Here is a 20,498-nt window from a genome sequence, read left to right on the forward strand (position 1 = left end):
GCAGGAGAATCAATGTTTCGTGCATAAGCCCTTCATCAGGAATGAGGCTTATGGGTCGAGGCTGTGAGATAAATGGGAGGGTGGGGTGGGGTTGGGGGGAATGTAGCTGAGAAAGTGATAGGTGGATGAAGGTGAGGGAGAAGGTGATAGGTCAGAGGGGAGAAAGATGGACAGGTCTGGAGGGAGGTGCTGAGTTGGAGGTTTGGGATTGAGATAATGGTTCCACCAAAATATCATCTCCCAGACCATCTACAACAGTATCACCTCTGGGGATCTTCCACCCACAGCCCCCAACCTCATTGTCCGTGAACCCCACACCGCCCGATTCTACCTCCTTTGTAAGATTCACAAACCTGACTGCCCTGGTAGACCGATTGTCTCAGCCTGTGCCTGTCCCACTGAATGCATCCCTTTCTACCTTAACACCATCCTCTCCCCCTCCACCAATGTTATCTACTGCATCCATTGCACCCAGTGTGGTCTCCTCTACATCGGGGAGACAGGACACCTTCTTGCGTACCATTTCAGAGAACCTCTCTGGGACACCCATACCCACCAACCCCACTACCCCATGGCTGAACACGTCAATCCCCCTCCCACTCTGCCAAGGACATGCAGGTCCTGGGCCTCCTCCACCTTCAAACTGTGACTATTCGATGCCTGGAGGATGAACGCCTCATGATCTGCCTTGGGACCCTGCAACCACATGGGATAAATGTGGACTTCAACAGCTTCCTCATTTCCCCTCCCCTGACATTATCCCAGTCCCAAGCCTCCAACTTGGCACCACCCTCCAGACCTGCCCATCACTCCCCCCTCTGACCTATCACTTTCTCCCACACCTTCATCCACCTATCACTTTCTCAACTACCCTCCCCTCAAGCCCACACCCTCCCATTTATCTCGCAGCGCCCGAACCTCAAATCTCATTCCTGATGAAGGGCTGATGCCCGAAACTTCTATTCTCCTGCTCCTCGGGTGATGCCTGACCTGCTGTGCTTTTCCAGCACAACACTGATTAAAATCTGTCTATTTTAGCCTTGAATATGCATAATGTCCCAAACACGACAGCCTTCTGCAGTAAAGAATTCCACAGATTTGCTCCCTTCTAAGAGAAGAATTTCCTCAAATCTGTCTGAAATGTTGACCTTTGATTCTGAAATCATGCCTTCTGGTGCTAGACCTTCTTTCAAGGGGAAACAACCTTTTTGCATGTACTCTGTCAAGTGCCCAAGGAATTTTGCATGTTACAGTAAGGTCACCTCTCAATCTCCTAAACTCCTGCGAGTGCAAGCTCAACGTACTTGTTGGGATACGTTGGAAATTTTGAATAATATGAGGATAGATAAGTCCTCCAGGCCAGACGGGCTATACCCACGGGTTACTACGGGAAGCAAGGGAAGAGCTTGCTGTGCCTTTGGCAATAATCATTGCATCCTCACTGTCCACTGGAGTAGTACCAGATGATTGGAGGATGGTAATTCCCTTTTTCAAGAAAGGTAACAGGGATAACAGACTAATCAGCCTTACGTCGGTGGTGGGCAAATTATTCGAGAGGATTCTGAGTGACTGTCGCTAATTTGATTGGAGATAGTCAGCATGGCTTTGTGAGGTGCAGGTCATGCCTCACAAACCTTCTTGAATTCTTTGAGGAAATGACAAAACACATTGATGAAAGTAGAGCAGTGAATGTGGTGTATATAGATTTTAGCAAGACGTTTGATAAAGTTCACCATGGTGGGCTCATTCAGAAAGTAAGGAGGCATGGGATATAGGGAAAGTTGGCTTTGAATACAGAATTGGCTGGCCCATAGAAGACAGAGGGTGGTAATAGATGGAAAGCATTTAGCCTGGAGTTCGGTGACCAGTGATATTCCACAGGGATCTATTCTGGGACTTCTGCTCTTTTTGATTTTTATAAATGACTTGGATGAGGAAGTGGAGGGGTGGCTTAGCAAATTTGCTGATGACACGAAGGTTGGTGGAGTTGTGAATAGTGTTGTAGGTTGCAACGGGACGTTGGCAGGATGCAGAGCTGGGCTGAGAAGTGGCAGATGGATTTCAACCTGGAAAAGTGTGAAGTGATTAATTTTGGAAGGTCGAATTTGAATGCAGATTACAGTGTTAAAGGCAGGATTCTTGCCAGTGTGGGGGAACAGAGGGATCTTGCGGTCCACGTACATAGATCCTTAAAATTTGCCACCTAAGATAATAGGGTTGTTCAGAAGGTGTATAGTGAGTTGGCTTTCATTAGCAGGGGGATTGAGTTTAAGTGCCGTGAGGTTATGCTGCAGCTCTACAAAGCCCTGGTTAGATCACAATGAATATTGTGTTCAGTTCTGGTCTCCTCATTATAGGAAGAATATAAAAGCTGTTAATGGAGTGCAAAGGAGACTTAACAAGATGCTGCCTGGACTGGAGGGCATGTCGTATGAAGAAAGGTTGAGAGAGCTAGGGCTTTTCTCATTGGGCTGAAGAGGATGAGAGGTGACTTGATGAAGGTGTACAACATGATAAGAGGCATAGATAGAATGGATAGCCAGAGACCTTTTGCCAGGGTGGAAATGGCTATCATGAGGAGGCATAATTTTAAGTTGATTGAAGGAAGGTTTAGGGGAGATGTCAGAGGTTGGTTCTTTACACAGAGAGTGGTGGGTGCGTGGAATGCAATGCCAGCAGTGGAGTCAAATATATTAGGGAGGTTTAAGTGACTTTTGGATAGGTATATTGATGATGGTAAAATGTAGAGTATGTAGGTTAGTTTGATTTTAAGTAGTATAAAAGATGGACACAGCATCGAGGGCCGAATGGCCTGTACTGTGCTGTGCTGTTCTATATTATATGTTTTATGTACTCAAGTTCTCTCATAATACAGACCCACCATAATTAATATTAGTGAACCTTCACTGGACAGCCTTCACCGGACAGCCTCCAGTGACAGTACATCTTTCTTAAGGTAAGGGGCCCAAAACTGTTCACAATATCCCAGGTGTGGTCTGACTTGTGCCTGGTATAGTTTTAACAAAGCCTCCCTTGTTCAATAGTAGATTTACTTTGAAGCAAACACCAACATTTTGATTGCTTTTCCTATTGCCCACTGACCTTGGATGTTAGCTTTTTATTATTCATGGATGACAACTCTCAACTCCCTCGTTATAGACAATAGACAATAGACAAAAGACAAAAGGTGCAGGAGTAGGCCATTCTGCCCTTCGAGCCTGCACCACCATTCAATATGATCATGGCTGATCATCCTTAATTAGTATCCTTTTCCTGCCTTATCTCCATAACCCTTGATTCCACAATCCTTGAGAGCTCTATCTAACTCTTTCTTAAATGAATCCAGAGACTGGGCCTCCACTGCCCTCTGGGGCAGAGCATTCCACACGGCCACCACTCTCTGGGTGAAGAAGTTTCTCCTCATCTCTGTCCTAAATGGTCTACACTGTATTTTTAAGCTGTGTCCTCTGGTTCGACACTCACCCATCAGCGGAAACATGTTTCCTGCCTCCAGAGTGTCCAATCCTTTAATAATCTTATATGTCTCAATCAGAACCCCTCTCAGTCTTCTAAACTCAAGCCCAGTCACTCCAGTCTTTCAGCGTAAGGTAGTCCCACCATTCCAGGAATTGACCTTATGAACCTACGCTGTACTCCCTCAATAGCCAGAATGTCTTTCCTCAAATTTGGAGACCAGAACTGCACACAGTACTCAAGGTGTGGTCTCACCAGGGCCCTGCACAGCTGCAGAAGAACCTCTTTGTTTCTATACTCAATCCCTCTTGTTATGAAGGCCAGCATGCTATTAGCCTTCTACACTACCTGCTGTACCTGCAGACTTACCTTCATTGACTGGTGTACAAGAACACCCAGATCTCTTTGTACTGCCCCTTTACCTAAATTAATTCCATTTAGATAGTAATCTGCCTTCCTGTTCTTGCCACCAAAGTGGATAACCATACATTTATCCACATTACACTGCATCTGCCATGCATCTGACCACTCACCTAACTTGTCCAGGTCACCCTGTAATCTCCTAACATCCTCATCACATTTTACACTGCCACTCAGCTTAGTATCATCAGCAAATTTGCTAATGTTATTGCTAATACCATCTTCTATATCATTAACATATATTGTAAAAAGCTGCGGTCCCAGTACTGATCCCTGCGGTACCCCACTGGTCACTGCCTGCCATTCCGAAATGGAGCCGTTTATCACTACTCTTTGTTTCCTATCAGCCAACCAACTTTCAATCCAAGTTAGTACCTTGCCCCCAATACCATGTGCCCTAATTTTGTTCACTAACCTCCTATGTGGGACTTTATCAAAAGCTTTCTGAAAGTCCAGGTACACTACATCTACTGGATGTCCCTCGTCTAGCTTCAGTTACATCCTCAAAAAATTCCAGAAGATTAGTCAAGCATGATTTCCCCTTCATAAATCCATGCTGACTCTGACCTATCCTGTTACTACTATCCAGATGTGTCATAATTTCATCCTTTATAATAGACTCCAGTATCTTTCCCACCACTGAGGTCAGACTAACTTGTCTATAATTTCCTGCTTTCTCTCTCCCACCTTTCTTAAAAAGTGGTATAACATTAGCCACCCACCAATCCGCAGGAACCGATCCCGAATCTATCGAACTCTGGAAAATAATCACCAACGCATCCACGATTTCCCGAGCCACCTCCTTCAGTACCCTGGGATGTAGACCATCAGGCTCCAGGGACTTATCAACCTTCAGACCTAACAGTCTCTCCAACACCAATTCCTGGCAAATATAAATTCCCTTCACTTCAGGTCCTTCAGCCACTGTTACCTCAGAGAGATTGCTTGTGTCTTCCCCAGTGAACACAGATCTGAAGTACCAGTTCAACTCTTCTGCCATTTCTTTGTTCCCTGTTTCTGTCTTCAAGGACCCAATTTTAGTCATAACCATTTTTCTTGCCTTTCACATACCTAAAAAAACTTTTACTATCCTCTTTTATATTGTTGGCCAGTTTACCTTTGTACCTCATTTTCTCTCTGCGTATTTCCTTCTTAGTAATCCTCTGTTGTTCTTTAAAAGCTTCCCAGTCCTCCATTTTCCCACTTATCTTTGCTATGTTATACTTTTTCTCTTTTAACTTTATATGTTTCTTAACTTCCTTCATCAGCCACAGCCATCCATGCTTCCTCCTGGGATCTTTCTTCCTTTTAGGAATGAACTGATCCTGCAACTTCTGCATTATACACAGAAATATGGCTTTTTGCATTATACGCAGTTATGTGGCTTATTGCAGTCATTCTCCTTACATCTCCTTTGTATCCTTACATACAGGTACACCACTTCGGCTGGGACAACACATCCATCCTAGGACAGACCAAACACAGACACGCACGAGAATTCCTAGAAGCATGGCATTCCAACCGGAATTCTACCAACAAACACATTGACCTCTGACAATAGGCAGTAATGTCACATTGACTTTCCTCAATTGGGTACTTGCCATTGTTGCATGAGCATGCTAGCTCACTGTTCCTCACATTAGGTTGCTGTCACCATCCTATTAAAGTGCTCGAAACCACAGAATTTGATCCGTCTAGTGTGGCAGAAGTATACAACTTCATTTTCAACTGAGGGCCTCTTGGTGTTAACAAAATATAATATATTGCATGTTAGTATCTAGTTACAGGTTGCATCAATATAATCGGCAGTGTTAGAGACTTTATGAAGCAGCAAATGTTGGGGCTTATTCCTTTGAGATTGAGACTGTTCTTCCCAGAGAACCACATATTGACATAGTGAACGGTTCTTACGGCACGACTCAGTATTAATCCATTCAGACTTGTTCAGCAGTCATTGACCGGCTGATAGCCCTCCAACCACTGATCGCATCACAATGAATAAGAACTGGGGCAGAATGGTGTAGATAATGTCCCAAATATTGTGGGAATTTGAGAAATGCTCACACAATGTTTTAATAAGGAATATTTTGTTCATAAAATTGAATTAAACTGCAAACTGAGTTCTGTGTCTCTTTGTCCACCCTATCGACAAGAGCATTTGGAAGTATCCAAAGCACAGATGACTTTGTCTTTCTGGTGATTCCCACATGCAATGAAGGAACTAAACACATATACCACTAACCTTCTTTCTTTCACCAGGCTTGGCAGAATGTTTGCAAATACTTAGAATTAAAGCAACTAAGTTAACCGATTCTGGTCAGAATTATTTTGGCTTATTTTATGGAAATAGCAAATGGCATCAAGTGTGAACTTAAAATCCATCACTTTAGTGCTGCTTATGCTTTATGCTTTAGACTGCAACTCTGTTTTACATTTTTTTCAAATCACAGGAATTGCTTTTAAGCTGCAGTTATTTTTGATTTTGCCAATTCAGTTTTTAATAAAAGAAAACATTGTTGTGAAAAGCTATCTTTCCCAGCTATGAGTGCAGGAAGAAACTATTTGTATTTTTGGTGGAATATTTGTTTTATAGATTGTTAATATCTTAAGAATTTTATTCCATGCAGTAGATGATTGGCTTCTTGGAATTCAATTGAGATGTATGGAATCAAAACAGGGAACAAAATACTGCTGCTGAATTCTCATCAGCTTGTCTTTTTTATCTCGATATGATGGACAGCAGCATGATATTGAGATCAATTCCTATTATCGCTACTGACTGAAGATCTTTCAGAGGTGGAATTTTATATTGCCATGGGTACTCATTCTGTACATAAATTGTCACAATCAGATGCAAGCAGTGAGTTGTCTGAAGATGGATTCAGAGCTGTTGACTTTCTACTTATTACCTTTGGACAAGCTTCAATGCAACTTCATTGCATCTTACACACACAGACACACACTAGTGGCTATTCTTTTCTTTTTTTAATGGATGAAGGTTTTTGTTCTGGCCAAAATCTCAATAGAACATCAAATAGTTGTAGTAAACATTTGTCAGTTCCCCATTTGGACTACTGTGAATCGAAGGGTTGGATTTTATCCAATAATTGACCATTACAGTCATGTCAGCAGCAAATGAGATGCTTCCTAGTGGTAACTGAATACAACAAGTTAAGAGGCAATACTTTACTGTCTTACTTACCTTCTGGAAAATGGGAAAAAAAAAGAAACTAGTCCACAATAAGCTGTAGCTGTATATCTTTGCAATGCTACAGCTTAATGAAAAGTGTCTTGGTGTACTCACGGTGCTCCTATACATCTTTGACATGTGGGATACAACTGAGCTTTTGCAGCACTGAAAAATGGTTCCTAAATTTAACAGAACTAGCCTTGTAATCCCTCAAGAAATGAGAGGTATCGCAGTTGAGATTTAACAGCAAGGGGAAGCCCTTGCACCGAGTAGGACAATGGAAACCGAAGCATAGGCTTATCAGACTGCAGAAGTGAAGCTGAGGTTGGTCAAAAGTTGAGCGTAACAGGCAACAGGACCCAACAGTGGATTTCATCGAGGTGGACGTATGGGATTGAGTACAAAAACACCAAGGAGCCATAATGTATGCTGCTGCCTGATGTCCTGTGTTGGACAATGTCCAACAATCCAAAACCCAACCCAACCCAAAGATTTTGATCCTGACACGAGCCAGAATTTTTCTTTAAAAGACACGAAGAAGATAGTCTAACTTTATCTTATTTTAAAGTTAAGTATAAGGTATTGTGTGCCAGATGCAATTTGATTGGTTAAACTACCAGGCTTGAAACAAAACATATTTTATTCCTACACTATAATTAAAATACAGACAAAATAAAAGTAAAAGAATTGACTGAACTGTCACTGTATCAAATGCAACAAGATTATATATATATTAACTACAACAAATTAACTTTTCAAAATGTAGTAACACCCTATAAACATACCCTCAGTAAAGGCAAATTTAGTAAAATAGATTGTTTCACATTCAATTCTAACAGCAGAAAGAGAATCCCAGCTTTTGGCTGTACCATACAGAGGAATAAGAGCTTCCGCAATCACCTTCAAGATCACAGCAACTGCTACTGAAGGCTAAAACTAAAAAGAATTGGGATTCTTTGGGAGTTTGACCCCACCCATTCAGGCTGCTTCTATTGTTCCAACGTTTTAAAAACCCCAAGGCCTCACAAGCTGCTTACTTTATTGGCTTTGGAGCAGACTGCTCAGCATTTCTGTCTCAGCCTTTCTTCATTAAAAAAAAGAACAAAATACATCTCTTAAAGCTCTCATATAGTCACATAATACAGTTCTATCTATCTCACCTGAAACTTCAATACTCATGATCCATGTCAAAGCTCTGAGGCCTACTTCATGCTTGACTGAAGATTGTTTCCTGACTCAATAATCCTAGACTTTAAAGACTTTGGGGCCTTGGTTTCTTAGAGTCATAGAGTCACAGAGATGTACAGCACGGAAACAGACACTTGGGTCCAACAAGTCCATGCCGACCAGATATCCCAACCTAATCTAGTTCCATTTCCAGCACTCGGCCCATATCCCTCTAAACCCTTCCTATTCATATACCCATCCAGATGCCATTAAAATGTTGCAATAATACTAGCCTCCACCACTCCCTCTGGCAGCTCATTCCATTCACGCACCAGTCTTTGCATGAAATAATTGTCCCTTATGTCCCTTTTAAATCTTTCCCCTCTCACCCTAAATCTATGCCTTCTAGTTCAGGACTCCCCCACTCCAGGTAAAAGACCTTGTCTATTTACCCTATCCATTCCCCTCATGACTGTATCAACTTCTATAAGGTCACCCCTCATCCTCTGACCCTCCAGGAAAAACAGCCCCAGCTAATTCAGCCTCTCCCTTTAACTCAAATCCTCAAATTCTGGCAACATGCTTGTAAATCTTTTCTGAACCCTTTCAAGTTTCACAACATCCTTCTGATAAGTGAGAGACCAGAATTGCACACAATATTCCAAAAGTAATCTAACCAGTGTCCTGTACAGCCGCTACATTACCACTCAATTCCTCTTCTGAATGCTTTGTCCAATAAAAGAAAGCATACCAAACGCCGTCTTCACTATCCTATCTACCTGTGACTCCACTTTTCTTGTAGAAAAAGATGAAGTCTTCTCAGTACTTGTCTGTGAGGGAACTACTCAAAGCTCCTTCTGAGTTGCTGTGACTTTAAGGGTTTGGTCTTTTTGCAGTTCGTCTGCAACACTGGAAGGTTCTGAAACTTTAGTTTGGTTTCTTATAACTTTGCCAAGGTTGTAACCATTCCTAAGGGATATTGAGGTCTGGCTGACAGCACAATATCAGCATGTTGGCCTCTTTCTCTTTCTCTTTTTCTCATGCTCTAGCCTTCATCCCCAGGAAGGACTTTTGTATCTAAATGTAATTGCTCCTTCAATTTCGGCAGCTGCATTATAAGGGTTCATTCGAATAAGCAGACAAGTTAATCTCTCCACTGACCTCTTCAAAAAAAGGGTTGATTCTCCTTAAAGGAGACAATAGAGACTTCTCTTGTCGATGGTACCTTTTATCCATTGTGCTAATTTTATTCGCTGCTTGTAACTCCTTTGCCAAGTGAAATCAAAAGTCGGCATCATCATTCTGTACATGAAATTAAGGTATCACACAACACAAGTTATAGTCCAACGAGTTTATTTGGACTAAAATCAGGCCAAACTGTTTTATAAATCCAGGATTACTGCATGGTTTGAAAGCAATTATTTTGATACTTACCTCTGTATGGTTACAGCAATGTTTGCAGGTAAACTGCAACCAAGGGGTGATTGGGCAGCATACTGGAAATCAAGCCGCATTATTCCAGGAGTCAACGGATTATTGACTGACCGAACTTTAGATTAGATTCCCTACAGTGTGGAAACACGCCCTTCGGCCCAACCAGTCGACACCCACCCTCCAAAGAGTAACCCACTCAGACCCATTTCACTCTAACCAATGCACCTAACACTACGGGCAATTTAGCATGGCCAATTCACCTGGCCTGCACATTTTTGGACTGTGGGAGGAAACCGGAACACCCGAAGGAAACCCACGCAGACACGGGGAGAATGTGCAAACTCCACACAGTCACCCGAGGCTGGAATCGAACCTGGGACCTGCTGCTGTGAGGTTGCAGTGCTAACCACTGAGCCACCGTGCAACCCCACCTGCAACAAAACATTGATTGGTCTATAGGCTAGTGACCAGTCATCAATGACAGAGGCTCTTTGCTTGCCAACAACCGTGTGATTAGTTCTCAGGATACCAAACAGCTTAGGTCTGGGAACAAGATGCAAACAAAAGATCAGATCACTACCAGTTCAAGAGCCTTCTCTGTTCTCTGCAGTTAAAGCCCACTTTAAACTTGAAGAAAGTCAGTTCATCTTTCCTTCAGATAAGTCAGAGATAAGGTGGTCAGCAACCCAGTGCCATTTGTAAACCAGTGGAAGCATTTGGAAATGGAAAGCTGAGAAAGAAACTTTCGGATCAGCAAGAAACAATTCAACAGATTTTATGAACAAAGATTACTAAACTGCATTCTCAGTTTTCTTCTGTGTGTGTGTGCGCGGGCGCTCGCGCGCTTTTGGTTAATGGTGTTAGATGCCAATGGCTTGTAATTGTTTACTTGTAGCTAGAATCTAATTACTTGTAACAAATTGTAACTTCTGTTAAATACTGAAACATTTATAGCAATCAGGATCTGAAAATCCGGCAAATTGGGCAATTTTGCACATTTCTAAAACTTCTAACTTTTGTGATGACTCGTAGAATAATGGGGCTTGATTTCCAGTATGCTGCCCATTCACCCCTTGGCTGCAGTTTACCTACAAACACTGGTGTAACCACACAGCCAGATAGAGGTCAGTATCAAATTACTTGCTTTCAAACCATGCAGTAATCCTGGGTTTATAAAACAGTTTGGCCTGATTTCAGTCCAAATAAACCTGTTGGACTATAACCTGGTGCTGTGTGCTATCTAAATTTCATGTACAGAATGATGATGCCGATTTTTGATTTCACATTCACAAAGGAGCTACAAGCAGCGAATAAAATTAACACAATGGAAAAAAGGTACCACCGACAAGAAGAAGTCTCTATTATCTCCTTTAAGGGGAGTCAACCCTGTTTTTGAAGAGGTTAGTGGATTAACTTGTTTCTTTATTTAAATGAACCCTTATAATGCAGCTACAGCACCAGAAGGAGCAATTACATTTGGATATTGAAGTCCTTCCTGGGATGAAGGCTAGCACATGAGAAAAAGAGAAAGAGGCCACCATGCTGATATTGTGTTGTCAGCCAGACCTCAACATCAGGACATTACACCCCCAGCGTTAATACTGCCCTCCAGCCTGCCTCTGCATTCCTTCATCCAGCTCATTAGTTGACTCCTGTCATATTGAGAAACTGGAAGATGAATGGAAAATTTCAGACATCCTCCTTGTACTGAGCATATCAAGCTCCCAGTGAGCCTGTATGTTACCCTTCTCTTTCGAGGTGGGTAGCCCTTCAGACCCTCATCCTGCCTTTCCAAAAAATGGCCGGCATGCCAGCCAGCATCAGAATTTTCAAGTTCTGTCTATCTCAGGTTCTATCCTTCGTGCCACCCATAAATTTCGTTCAAAACACTGATTCTGTTGTAAACTACACCTTCACTAACAAAGGCAAGCACTCAAGATTCTATTGCATATCTTTCATGTGTACTCATGCATGGGACACCATTTGACAAACAAACTAACCTTTGCCAATTGTTTCATGTTGATTTTTGGCTGAACGAACAGAACTAAATTGAAGTATGGGAAATGTGACTACTGCAGATAGGATAGACGTAATGCTGGAATTTGTTCACGGAGAACAAGCACTTCCAGAGTGTGGAATGTAAAAGCACACTTAGTCATTTACTTGCCAAGTCTCTGACTAATGGTTATAAACGTTCTTCATGAAAATTCGATATATTTTGGTACTAGCTACAGCCAAAGTAACACAAATAAGCATTGACATTCAGGTAAAGTAGATAGATCATATATCCACCAATAAAGTGTATATGTAAATGATAGAATTTAGCAAAACATCTTAATTTCCCATGTAATGATGTTTAGCAATCTAAGCAGGAGCTGATAAATGATTTGCCACAATTATTAGTGCATCTACAAAACAAACATTTACAGTTATTTATCATCTTCTTCATAATAATGTTTTGAGATCATGGGTTTTTTTGGTGTTAAGATTTGATAATGGTGTCATTAGAAAAATAACTACCCCCCAAAAAATATCATTACTTAATAAATTATATTTCAAGTGCCTGGTATATTGCAACAAGTAATCCCTCATAAGCTCCTCTTCCATTAACTGACACATAAACATTTTTGTGACATGCCTCTGAATGCACAGCTAGTTCCTTAATGGAGGTCCCAAAGTTTTACTATATGTTGACTAAATTAACCAAAGTGTCATAATATCTAAAGCATGTTTAATAGGAGCTGAAGATAAAAGGCCAAAACATCAGCATGTAGTATCCAAAGACCGGAAGTAGCTTCAGCCTGAGGCAACCAGTGCTAGCCTCTGCTCAAGGGTTTATATCACAAACACCACTGTATAGTCTGTCAAGCTATTTGTTTTTTTAATCTATATAAGAAAGAGATTGATCTGCATATGTATGAACCATAATTTTAAAATGTGTTTGGACAACAATCTCATTTATTGTTCACACCAACAAACCAAGTCCATTCGAGTCATAGCAGGCCATGCAACCCCTCAAACCTGTTTTAGTGTTCCAGTTAAATCACATGTAAAGAGCTCTCTAACTTGGGTTTTTAAAGATAAATTGAAACTTCAGATTGACTGGATTAGATTCCCTACAGTGTGGAAACAGGTCCTTCGACCCAACCAGTCCACACCGACCCTCCGAAGAGTAACCCAACCAGACCCCATTTCACTCTAACCAATGCACCTAACACTATGGGCAGTTTAGCATGGCCAATTCACCTGATCTGCACATCTTTGTGACTGTGGGAGGAAACCCACGCAGGCACGGAGAGAATGTGCAAACTCCACACAGAGAGTCACCCAAGGCCAGAATTGAACCTGGGACCCTGGAGCTGTGAGGCAGTAGTGCTAACCATAGTTGTTGTTTGTCCAGATTCACACCCAGCTTTATGCTTGTTAGATGTTTACAGCAATGACAATTCGATAGAACATAGAACATCGAAAAGTACAGTGCAGAACAGGCCCTTTGGCCCATGATGTTGTGCTGAGGTTTAATCCTAATGTAAAATATAGTAACTTAACCTACACACCCCTCAACTCACTGCTATCCATGTGCATGTCCAGCAGTCGCTTAAATGTCCCCAAAGACTTCGCTTCCACCACCACAGCTGGCAACACATTCCATGCATTCACAACTCTCTGCGTAAAGAACCTACGTCTGACGTCTCCTTTATACCTTCCTCCTAATATCTTCAAACTATGACTCCTCGTACCAGTCAATCCTGCCCTGGGGAAAAGTCTCTGGCTATTGACTCTATCTATCTAGATATTAGTTCCTTTCCTGTTATAGAATCCCTATGATGTGGAAGCAGAACATTTGGGCCATTGAGTCCTCCAAAGATCCACCAAATAGCATCCCACTCAGACCCAAACTGCTACCCTAGCCCCGTAACCCTGCATTTCCACGGCCAATCCATCTCGCCTACATACTTCTGAACTGTTGGAGGAAACCGAAGCATCCAAAGGAAAACTACACAGACACAGGGAGAATGTGCAAACTCCATGCAGGTAGTCACCCGTAGCTGGAATCAAGTCCCCTGGTATTGTGAGGCAGCAGCATCACTCCACTGAGCCACCTGCCACCCCATGTTCTACATCACATTCAAGCAATACATATTAGTTCAGAGGATTTACAAATCAGTTCTGCAGTATTGTCTTTTTTTTATTATTCATCCATTGGATGAAGGCATCACTGGCTGCAGCAGCATTTATTGCCCATCCCTAATTGCCCAGAGGGCAGTTAAGAGTCACCCACATTTCTGTGGGTCTTGAATCACATGGGTTGGATCAGGTAAGGATGCCAGTTTCCCTTTCCTAAAAGGCATTAGTGAGCAGATGGGTCTTTCCAACAATCAACAATGGATTCATGGTCATAATTAGATTCTTAATTCCAGATTTTTATTGGATTCAACTCCCACCATCTATCGTGGCAGGATTTGAACCCGGCTCCCAAAGCATTACCTGAGTCACTGGATTAATATTCCAGTGATAAAACCACTCGGCAATCGCCTCCCCTTTTGATTTAACTAGTCTAGTTAATATAGATCTATGATTGACTTTAAATCACTGTTATTTCAATTTGCTCAATACTGAAGTTTAGATAATTTTACACCGTGTCCTGATTGCTTACAGAAAGATTTCAAGAGAAAGTAATGAGGTTACCTACAGCTATTTAGAAAGAGAAATCTTTTACATTGCTTACTATGCTCTGTTGCTGTCGAAACATGAAGCAATTTTCTCTCAAAGAAAAACTGCCATGGAGATAAAAAGAGACTTAACGATGAAGACATTCTGTGAGTTAAAGCAGGTAGCCTTGATAAGATTGCAAGCAATAGATTGTGCTCATTTCCATATATTCTGTGTTGAAGGCCGTCGGCATGTATTGATTTTTTTTCGTATTGGCTTCCTTAAGCCTGCTATCAGCGGAAAGCGTGATTAAAGCTACAAAATCTCTGGCACTTCATCAACAACACATTTCTCCCTTTGTGGTCCACAGGCTGACAGTGACTAGCCATCCCCTGATGCCACATAGTGATTTGGAAGCAGGCAGCTCTGAGGAGCTCTTCCAGGCTGTGAACCATGCAGAGCAAACCTTTTGTAAGATGGAGATCTATCTGAAGCAGCAGCAGCTATGTGATGTCATCCTGATTGCTGGAAACCGAAAAATACCTGCTCATAGGTAGGGCATCTATACATTTCTCCTGTTAAAACACAGTGAGTGATTTAAAACTGATCTCTTTGTTATAAAAGAAGCTTCGACTTAGAAACACCTTGGCTTTCTTTGGAAATACTGAATGGAATGCCTGTCTCCATTAAACTCCAGCTCAAAAATATATTACCTTCAACTGAGGAAAGATAATTAGCCTGTAATCATTAAGGGCATTGGTATGGCACAGTGCTGTTTGGTCTCCATATCTAAAGACATTACTCTGGGAGGGAGGGCAATGATGATTTACTAGATTATTTCCTGAGGTGACAGAGTTATCCAAAACTGAGAGATAATGTATACTGGACCTATTTTCCATTGAGTTGCATTTTTTATTATTCATTCATGGATTATATGCATCACTAACTGGGCCAGCAAATATTGGTGATGGCTATTTGCTTTTGAGAAGGTTGTGGTGAGCTGCCTTCATGAACCATTGCATTCTGTTTTCTGAACGTACATACCCACCCCCTCCCTCCAAAAATGGTGCTGTTATGGAGGGAGTTCCAATACAAGAGAGATGGTCTAATAGGAATAGAATTTTCCTAAGGTTGATGATATTGTAGATGCTAAAAAATGTATTCTCCTGGTCAAGTAAGGAAATCTAGAACATGCGTTCATGGTCTCAGAACAAGGGCTGAGACATTTAGAACTAAAATGTGGAAAGATTTCTTTATGCAAAAAGGTATAAATCTTTGGAATTCTCTACCCAAGAGATCTGTGGATGTTTAGCCATCGAGCAATTATCCAATGCTTATTGAGCAGAGATCAACAGAATTCTGGGCACTGAATGGATCAATTGGTATGGAGACTGGGTGAGAAGATGAAATTGAAGTTGAATATCAGTCACATTTTTGATGAATGGTGGATTTGCCTCAAAAGATCAACTGGCCACTACTAGTTCTTATATCTTATGGTCTTAACTTATGTGCATGAATGAGTTATCCGAGAAAGATCAAATTCTTACTTCTTTCCAGACTGAAATATTGGGATGCTAAGCTGAATGCATGGTCAAAATTATATTGAACACAGCCTTGTGAAAAAAAAGTTTCACTTATTGTGCTAATAGTTAATTCCCAATTGCTTAAAAGAAATGTTTCCCATACAGCAAGAGCCACTATTGTACCAACTTTGTTTTTGTGACCATGTGTATATGTTATATACATTATAGAATATCACAATTTTTATGTATTGAATGCACTCAAAGTAAAAGGTGGAAGCTGAGAAAATGGAATGTATGCAAATGGTCTCAAGTGGCCAAAAAACAATGGAAAGGCTAATGTCCACACTTAGTTAAAAATCACATAACACCAAGTTATAGTCCAACAGGTTTATTTGGAAGCACTAACTTTTGGAACACCGCTTCTTCATCAGTTAAGGAATGGGGCAGGATCACAAGACACAGAATTTATTGCAATAGATCACAGTTTCATACAATTAAAACAATATATTGAACAAACTTGGATTGCTATTAAGTCTTATAACCTTTAGAATCCTGCCCCACTAATTACCTGATGAAGCAGTAGTGGTCTGAAAGCTAGTACTTCCAAACAAACCAATTGGACTATAACCTGGTGTTGTGTGATTTTTAGGAGAAAGTGAGGACTGCAGATGCTAGAGATCAGATCTGAAAATGTGTTGCTGGAAAAGCGCAGCAGGTCAGGCAGCATCCAAGGAGCAGGAGAATCGATGTTTCGGGCATGAGCCCTTCTTCAGGAGTGAGGAAGGTGTGCCAAGCAGGCTAAGATAAAAGGTAGGGAGGAGGGACTTGGGGGAGGGGTGTAGGAAATGCGATAGGTGGAAGGAGGTTAAGGTGAGCGTGATAAGGTGAGGGTGATAGGCCGGAGTGGGGTTGGGGGTGGAGAGTCAGGAAGAAGATTGCAGGTTAGGAAGGTGGTGCTGAGTTCGAGGGTTGGGACTGAGACAAGGTGGGAGGAGTGGAAATGAGGAAACTGGAGAAATCTGAGTTCATCCCTTGTGGTTGGAGGGTTCCTAGGCAGAAGATGAGGCGCTCTTCCTCCAGCCGTCGTGTTGCTATGGTCTGGCGATGGAGGAGGCCAAGGATCTGCATGTCCTTGGTTGAGTGGGAGGGGGAGTTGAAGTGTTGAGCCACGGTGTGATTGGGTTGGTTGGCCCGGGTGTCCTAGAGGTGTTCTCTGAAATCGTCCTGGTGGCCATTGTAGGGGCGGGGCTCAAGGGCGGAAGAGCGGGAAGTGGAGGAGATGCAGTGGAGAGCATCGTCGATCACGTATGAGGGGAAATTGCGGTCTTTGATATTGGGGCGACAGGCTGCCTACTTGCGGAACATTTCTTGAAGAAGCGTTCCTTGAAGAAGCCTTTCTTGAAGATGCCTTCCTTGAAGAAGCTCTCTTCCTCCCTCTACAAGGATTTCAGTGAGTCCCTCTCTCACTGCACACCCCAGGTCATTTCCTCTGCCCAGAAACTCCTCAGCCACGTTCTCAAATAGACTCGCTACCACAGCCACATCTCCTTCCTCAGCACCTGCCTACGGAACCGATTGACCCCGCATGGACTACGTTCAGACCAACAAAATTTGGACCCAACCAGGAAAACCAGTACCTACAACAAATCCGAAGCCTCCAACAACAGACCTCTCTCCGGATCCTCCACTCCACGCTTGCAGCCATGCGCCTCTACTTACACTCCCTGCAATTAGACCTACCCCAGCTCAGGAAAACACTCTCACTGACTTGCAAAGGACCACTACTGTTCTTCATCCTCAGAAGAATAAATACACTAAACAAACAGTTGTTCCTAGCCATATAGGAAATTAAAGATAGTAAGTACCAAAAACTTTCATGTACTTACCCCCACACTCTGGGTTCCTCAGATGTTCCAGAATCTTCCATCGGCCTCCGAAATCACTTGGGCGCCATTAACCACGCGCCTGCTGCAACGCCCGCGACAGCAACCGTCGCCACGAACCATGATGTCACTTCCGCCCCCACCGCCCATGCAGCCTCCGAGATCGCCGCCCAGACAACTGCCTCCACGATCACCAGGAAGACCATCGCTGATAGATTCACGGCCTCCGCGGGGTCCATGGCTATCAGGAACAACACCGTTTCTGCCGTCGCCACAGCCACTTCCGTCCTCTGGGTTGCCGTCACCGCAGCCACTTCCGCCGCCAGTGACATCACTCACCTGCACAAAGACCATGCCGCATGCGTCACTGCCCCCGCGACGATCTCGGTCACCACACCTAACCCCGCCCCACGACAATCTCCGTCACCATGCCTAACCCCGCCCCCACGCCGATCTCCGTCCGCACGCCTAACCCCACCCCCGCCCCGATCTCTGTTCCCGCCCCGATACCTGCCCCCACGCTGAACCCCGCCCCCACTCCCAGCTCCAGCCCCACACCAGGCCCTAGCTCCCAGCCCTGCCGTGTTTTCACCATCCCTCCAGAACTCCCCTCTCTGAGGATGAAAGATCAGTCTTTGGCAGAGGCCTCACCTTCATTCCCCTATGCTCTCGGATTAACGAGTTCAACACGCGGCGAGACATCGAACAATTCTTCCGCCGCCTTCACCTCCGCGCCTACTTCTTCAACAGGATTCTCGCCCACCCTCTGATGACCCCATCTCCTGCCTCCAACACACCCCATCCACCTGGACACCCCATGCTGGCCTCTTACCTGCCCTCGATCTCTTCATAGCCAACTGCTGCCTCGACATTAACCGTCTCAACTTCTCCACCCCTCTCACCCACTCCAACTTCTCACCCTCGGAACGTGCAGCCCTCCACTCCCTCCATTCCAACCCCAACCTCACTATCAAACCGGCAGATAAGGGAGGCGCGGTAGTAGTTTGGCGCACCAACCTTTACACTGCTGAGGCTAAACACCAGCTCATGGACACCTCCTCCTACTGCCCCCTTGACCATGATCCCACCTCCCACCACCAACCATCATCTCCCAGACCATCCATAACCTCATCACCTGAGGAGATATCCCATCCACCGCCTCCAACCTCATAGTCCCACAACCCCACACCGCCCGTTTCTACCTCCTGCCCAAAATCCACAAACCCGACTGTCCCGGCCGACCCAATGTCTCAGCCTGCTCCTGCCCCATTGAACTCATCTCTGCATACCTCGACACAGTCCTGTCCCCCTTAGTCCAAGAACTCCCCACCTACATTCGAGACACCACCCACGCCCTCCACCTCCTCCATGATTTTCGCTTCCCCGGTCCCCAACGGCTTATCTTCAGCATGGACATCCAGTCCCTGTACACCTCCATCCCCCATCACGAAGGACTCAAAGCCCTCTGCTTCTTCCTTTCCCGCCATACCAACCAGTACCCATCCACTGACACCCTCCTTCAACTGACTGAACTAGTCCTCACTCTGAACAACTTCTCTTTCCAATCCTGCCACTTCCTCCAAACCAAAGGAGTAGCCATGGGCACCCACATGGGCCCCAGCTATGCCTGCCTCTTCGTAGGATATGTGGAACAGTCCATCTTCTGCAGCTTCACTGGCACCACACCCCACCTTTTCCTCCGCTACATCGATGACTGTATCGGCGCTGCCTCGTGCTCCCACGAGGAGGTTGAAAAGTTCATCCACTTTACCAACATCTTCCACCCCGACCTCAAATTTACCTGGACCGTCTCAGATTCCTCCCTCCCCTTCCTAGACCTCTCCATTTCTATCTCGGGCGATCGAATCAACATGGACATTTACTATAAACCGATCGACTCCCACCACTACCTAGACTACACCTCCTCCCACCCTGCCCCCTGTAAAAATGCCATCCCATATTCCCAATTCCTTAGTCTCCGCCGCATCTGCTCCCAGGAGGACCAGTTCCAATACCGAACAACCCAGATGGCCTCCTTCTTCAAAGACCACAATATCCCCCCAGACATGATCGACGATGCTCTCCACCGCATCTCCTCCACTTCCCGCTCCTCAACCCTTGAGCCCTGCCCCTCCAATCGCCATCAGGACAGAACCCCACTGGTCCTCACCTACCACCCCACCAACCTCCATATACATCGTATCATCCGTCGTCATTTCCGCCACCTCCAAGTGGACCCCACCACTATGGATATATTTCCCTCCCCTCCACTATCAGCGATCTGAAAAGACCACTCCCTCCGTGACTCCCTCATCAGGTCCACACCCTCCACCACCCCAACCTCCACTCCCGGCACCTTCCCCTGCAACTGCAAGAAATGCAAAACTTGCGCCCACACCTCCCCCCTTACTTCCCTCCAAGGCCCCAAGGGACACTTCCATATCCGCCACAAATTCACCTGCACCTCCACACACATCATTTACTGCATCCGCTGCACCAGATGTGGCCTCCTATATTGGGGAGACAGGCCGCCTACTTGCAGAATGTTTCAGAGAACACCTCTGGGACACCCAGACCAACCAACCCAACCACCCCGTTGCTCAACACTTCAACTCCCCCTCCCACTCCACCAAGGACATGCAGGTCCTTGGCCTCCTCCATCGCCAGACCATAGCAACACGACGGCTGGAGGAAGAGCGCCTCATCTTCCGCCTAGGAACCTTCCAACCACAAGGGATGAACTCAGATTTCTCC

The 20,498-nt window shown here is 44.2% G+C and overlaps 1 protein-coding gene across 1 annotated transcript in view; it reads left to right on the top strand.

Moving 5' to 3' along the window:
- LOC140481572 (kelch-like protein 1) overlaps positions 1–20,498 on the top strand; it is a 413,097-nt gene that overhangs the window by 130,420 nt on the left and 262,179 nt on the right. Inside the window, exon 2 of the mRNA XM_072577991.1 lies at positions 14,709–14,891. Coding sequence (XP_072434092.1) covers positions 14,709–14,891 — 183 coding nt within the window. The remainder of the gene's footprint in view (positions 1–14,708; positions 14,892–20,498) is intronic.

Source organism: Chiloscyllium punctatum, chromosome 9 (genome assembly GCF_047496795.1).
Source record: "Chiloscyllium punctatum isolate Juve2018m chromosome 9, sChiPun1.3, whole genome shotgun sequence".
In the NCBI taxonomy this organism is placed as follows: domain Eukaryota; kingdom Metazoa; phylum Chordata; class Chondrichthyes; order Orectolobiformes; family Hemiscylliidae; genus Chiloscyllium; species Chiloscyllium punctatum.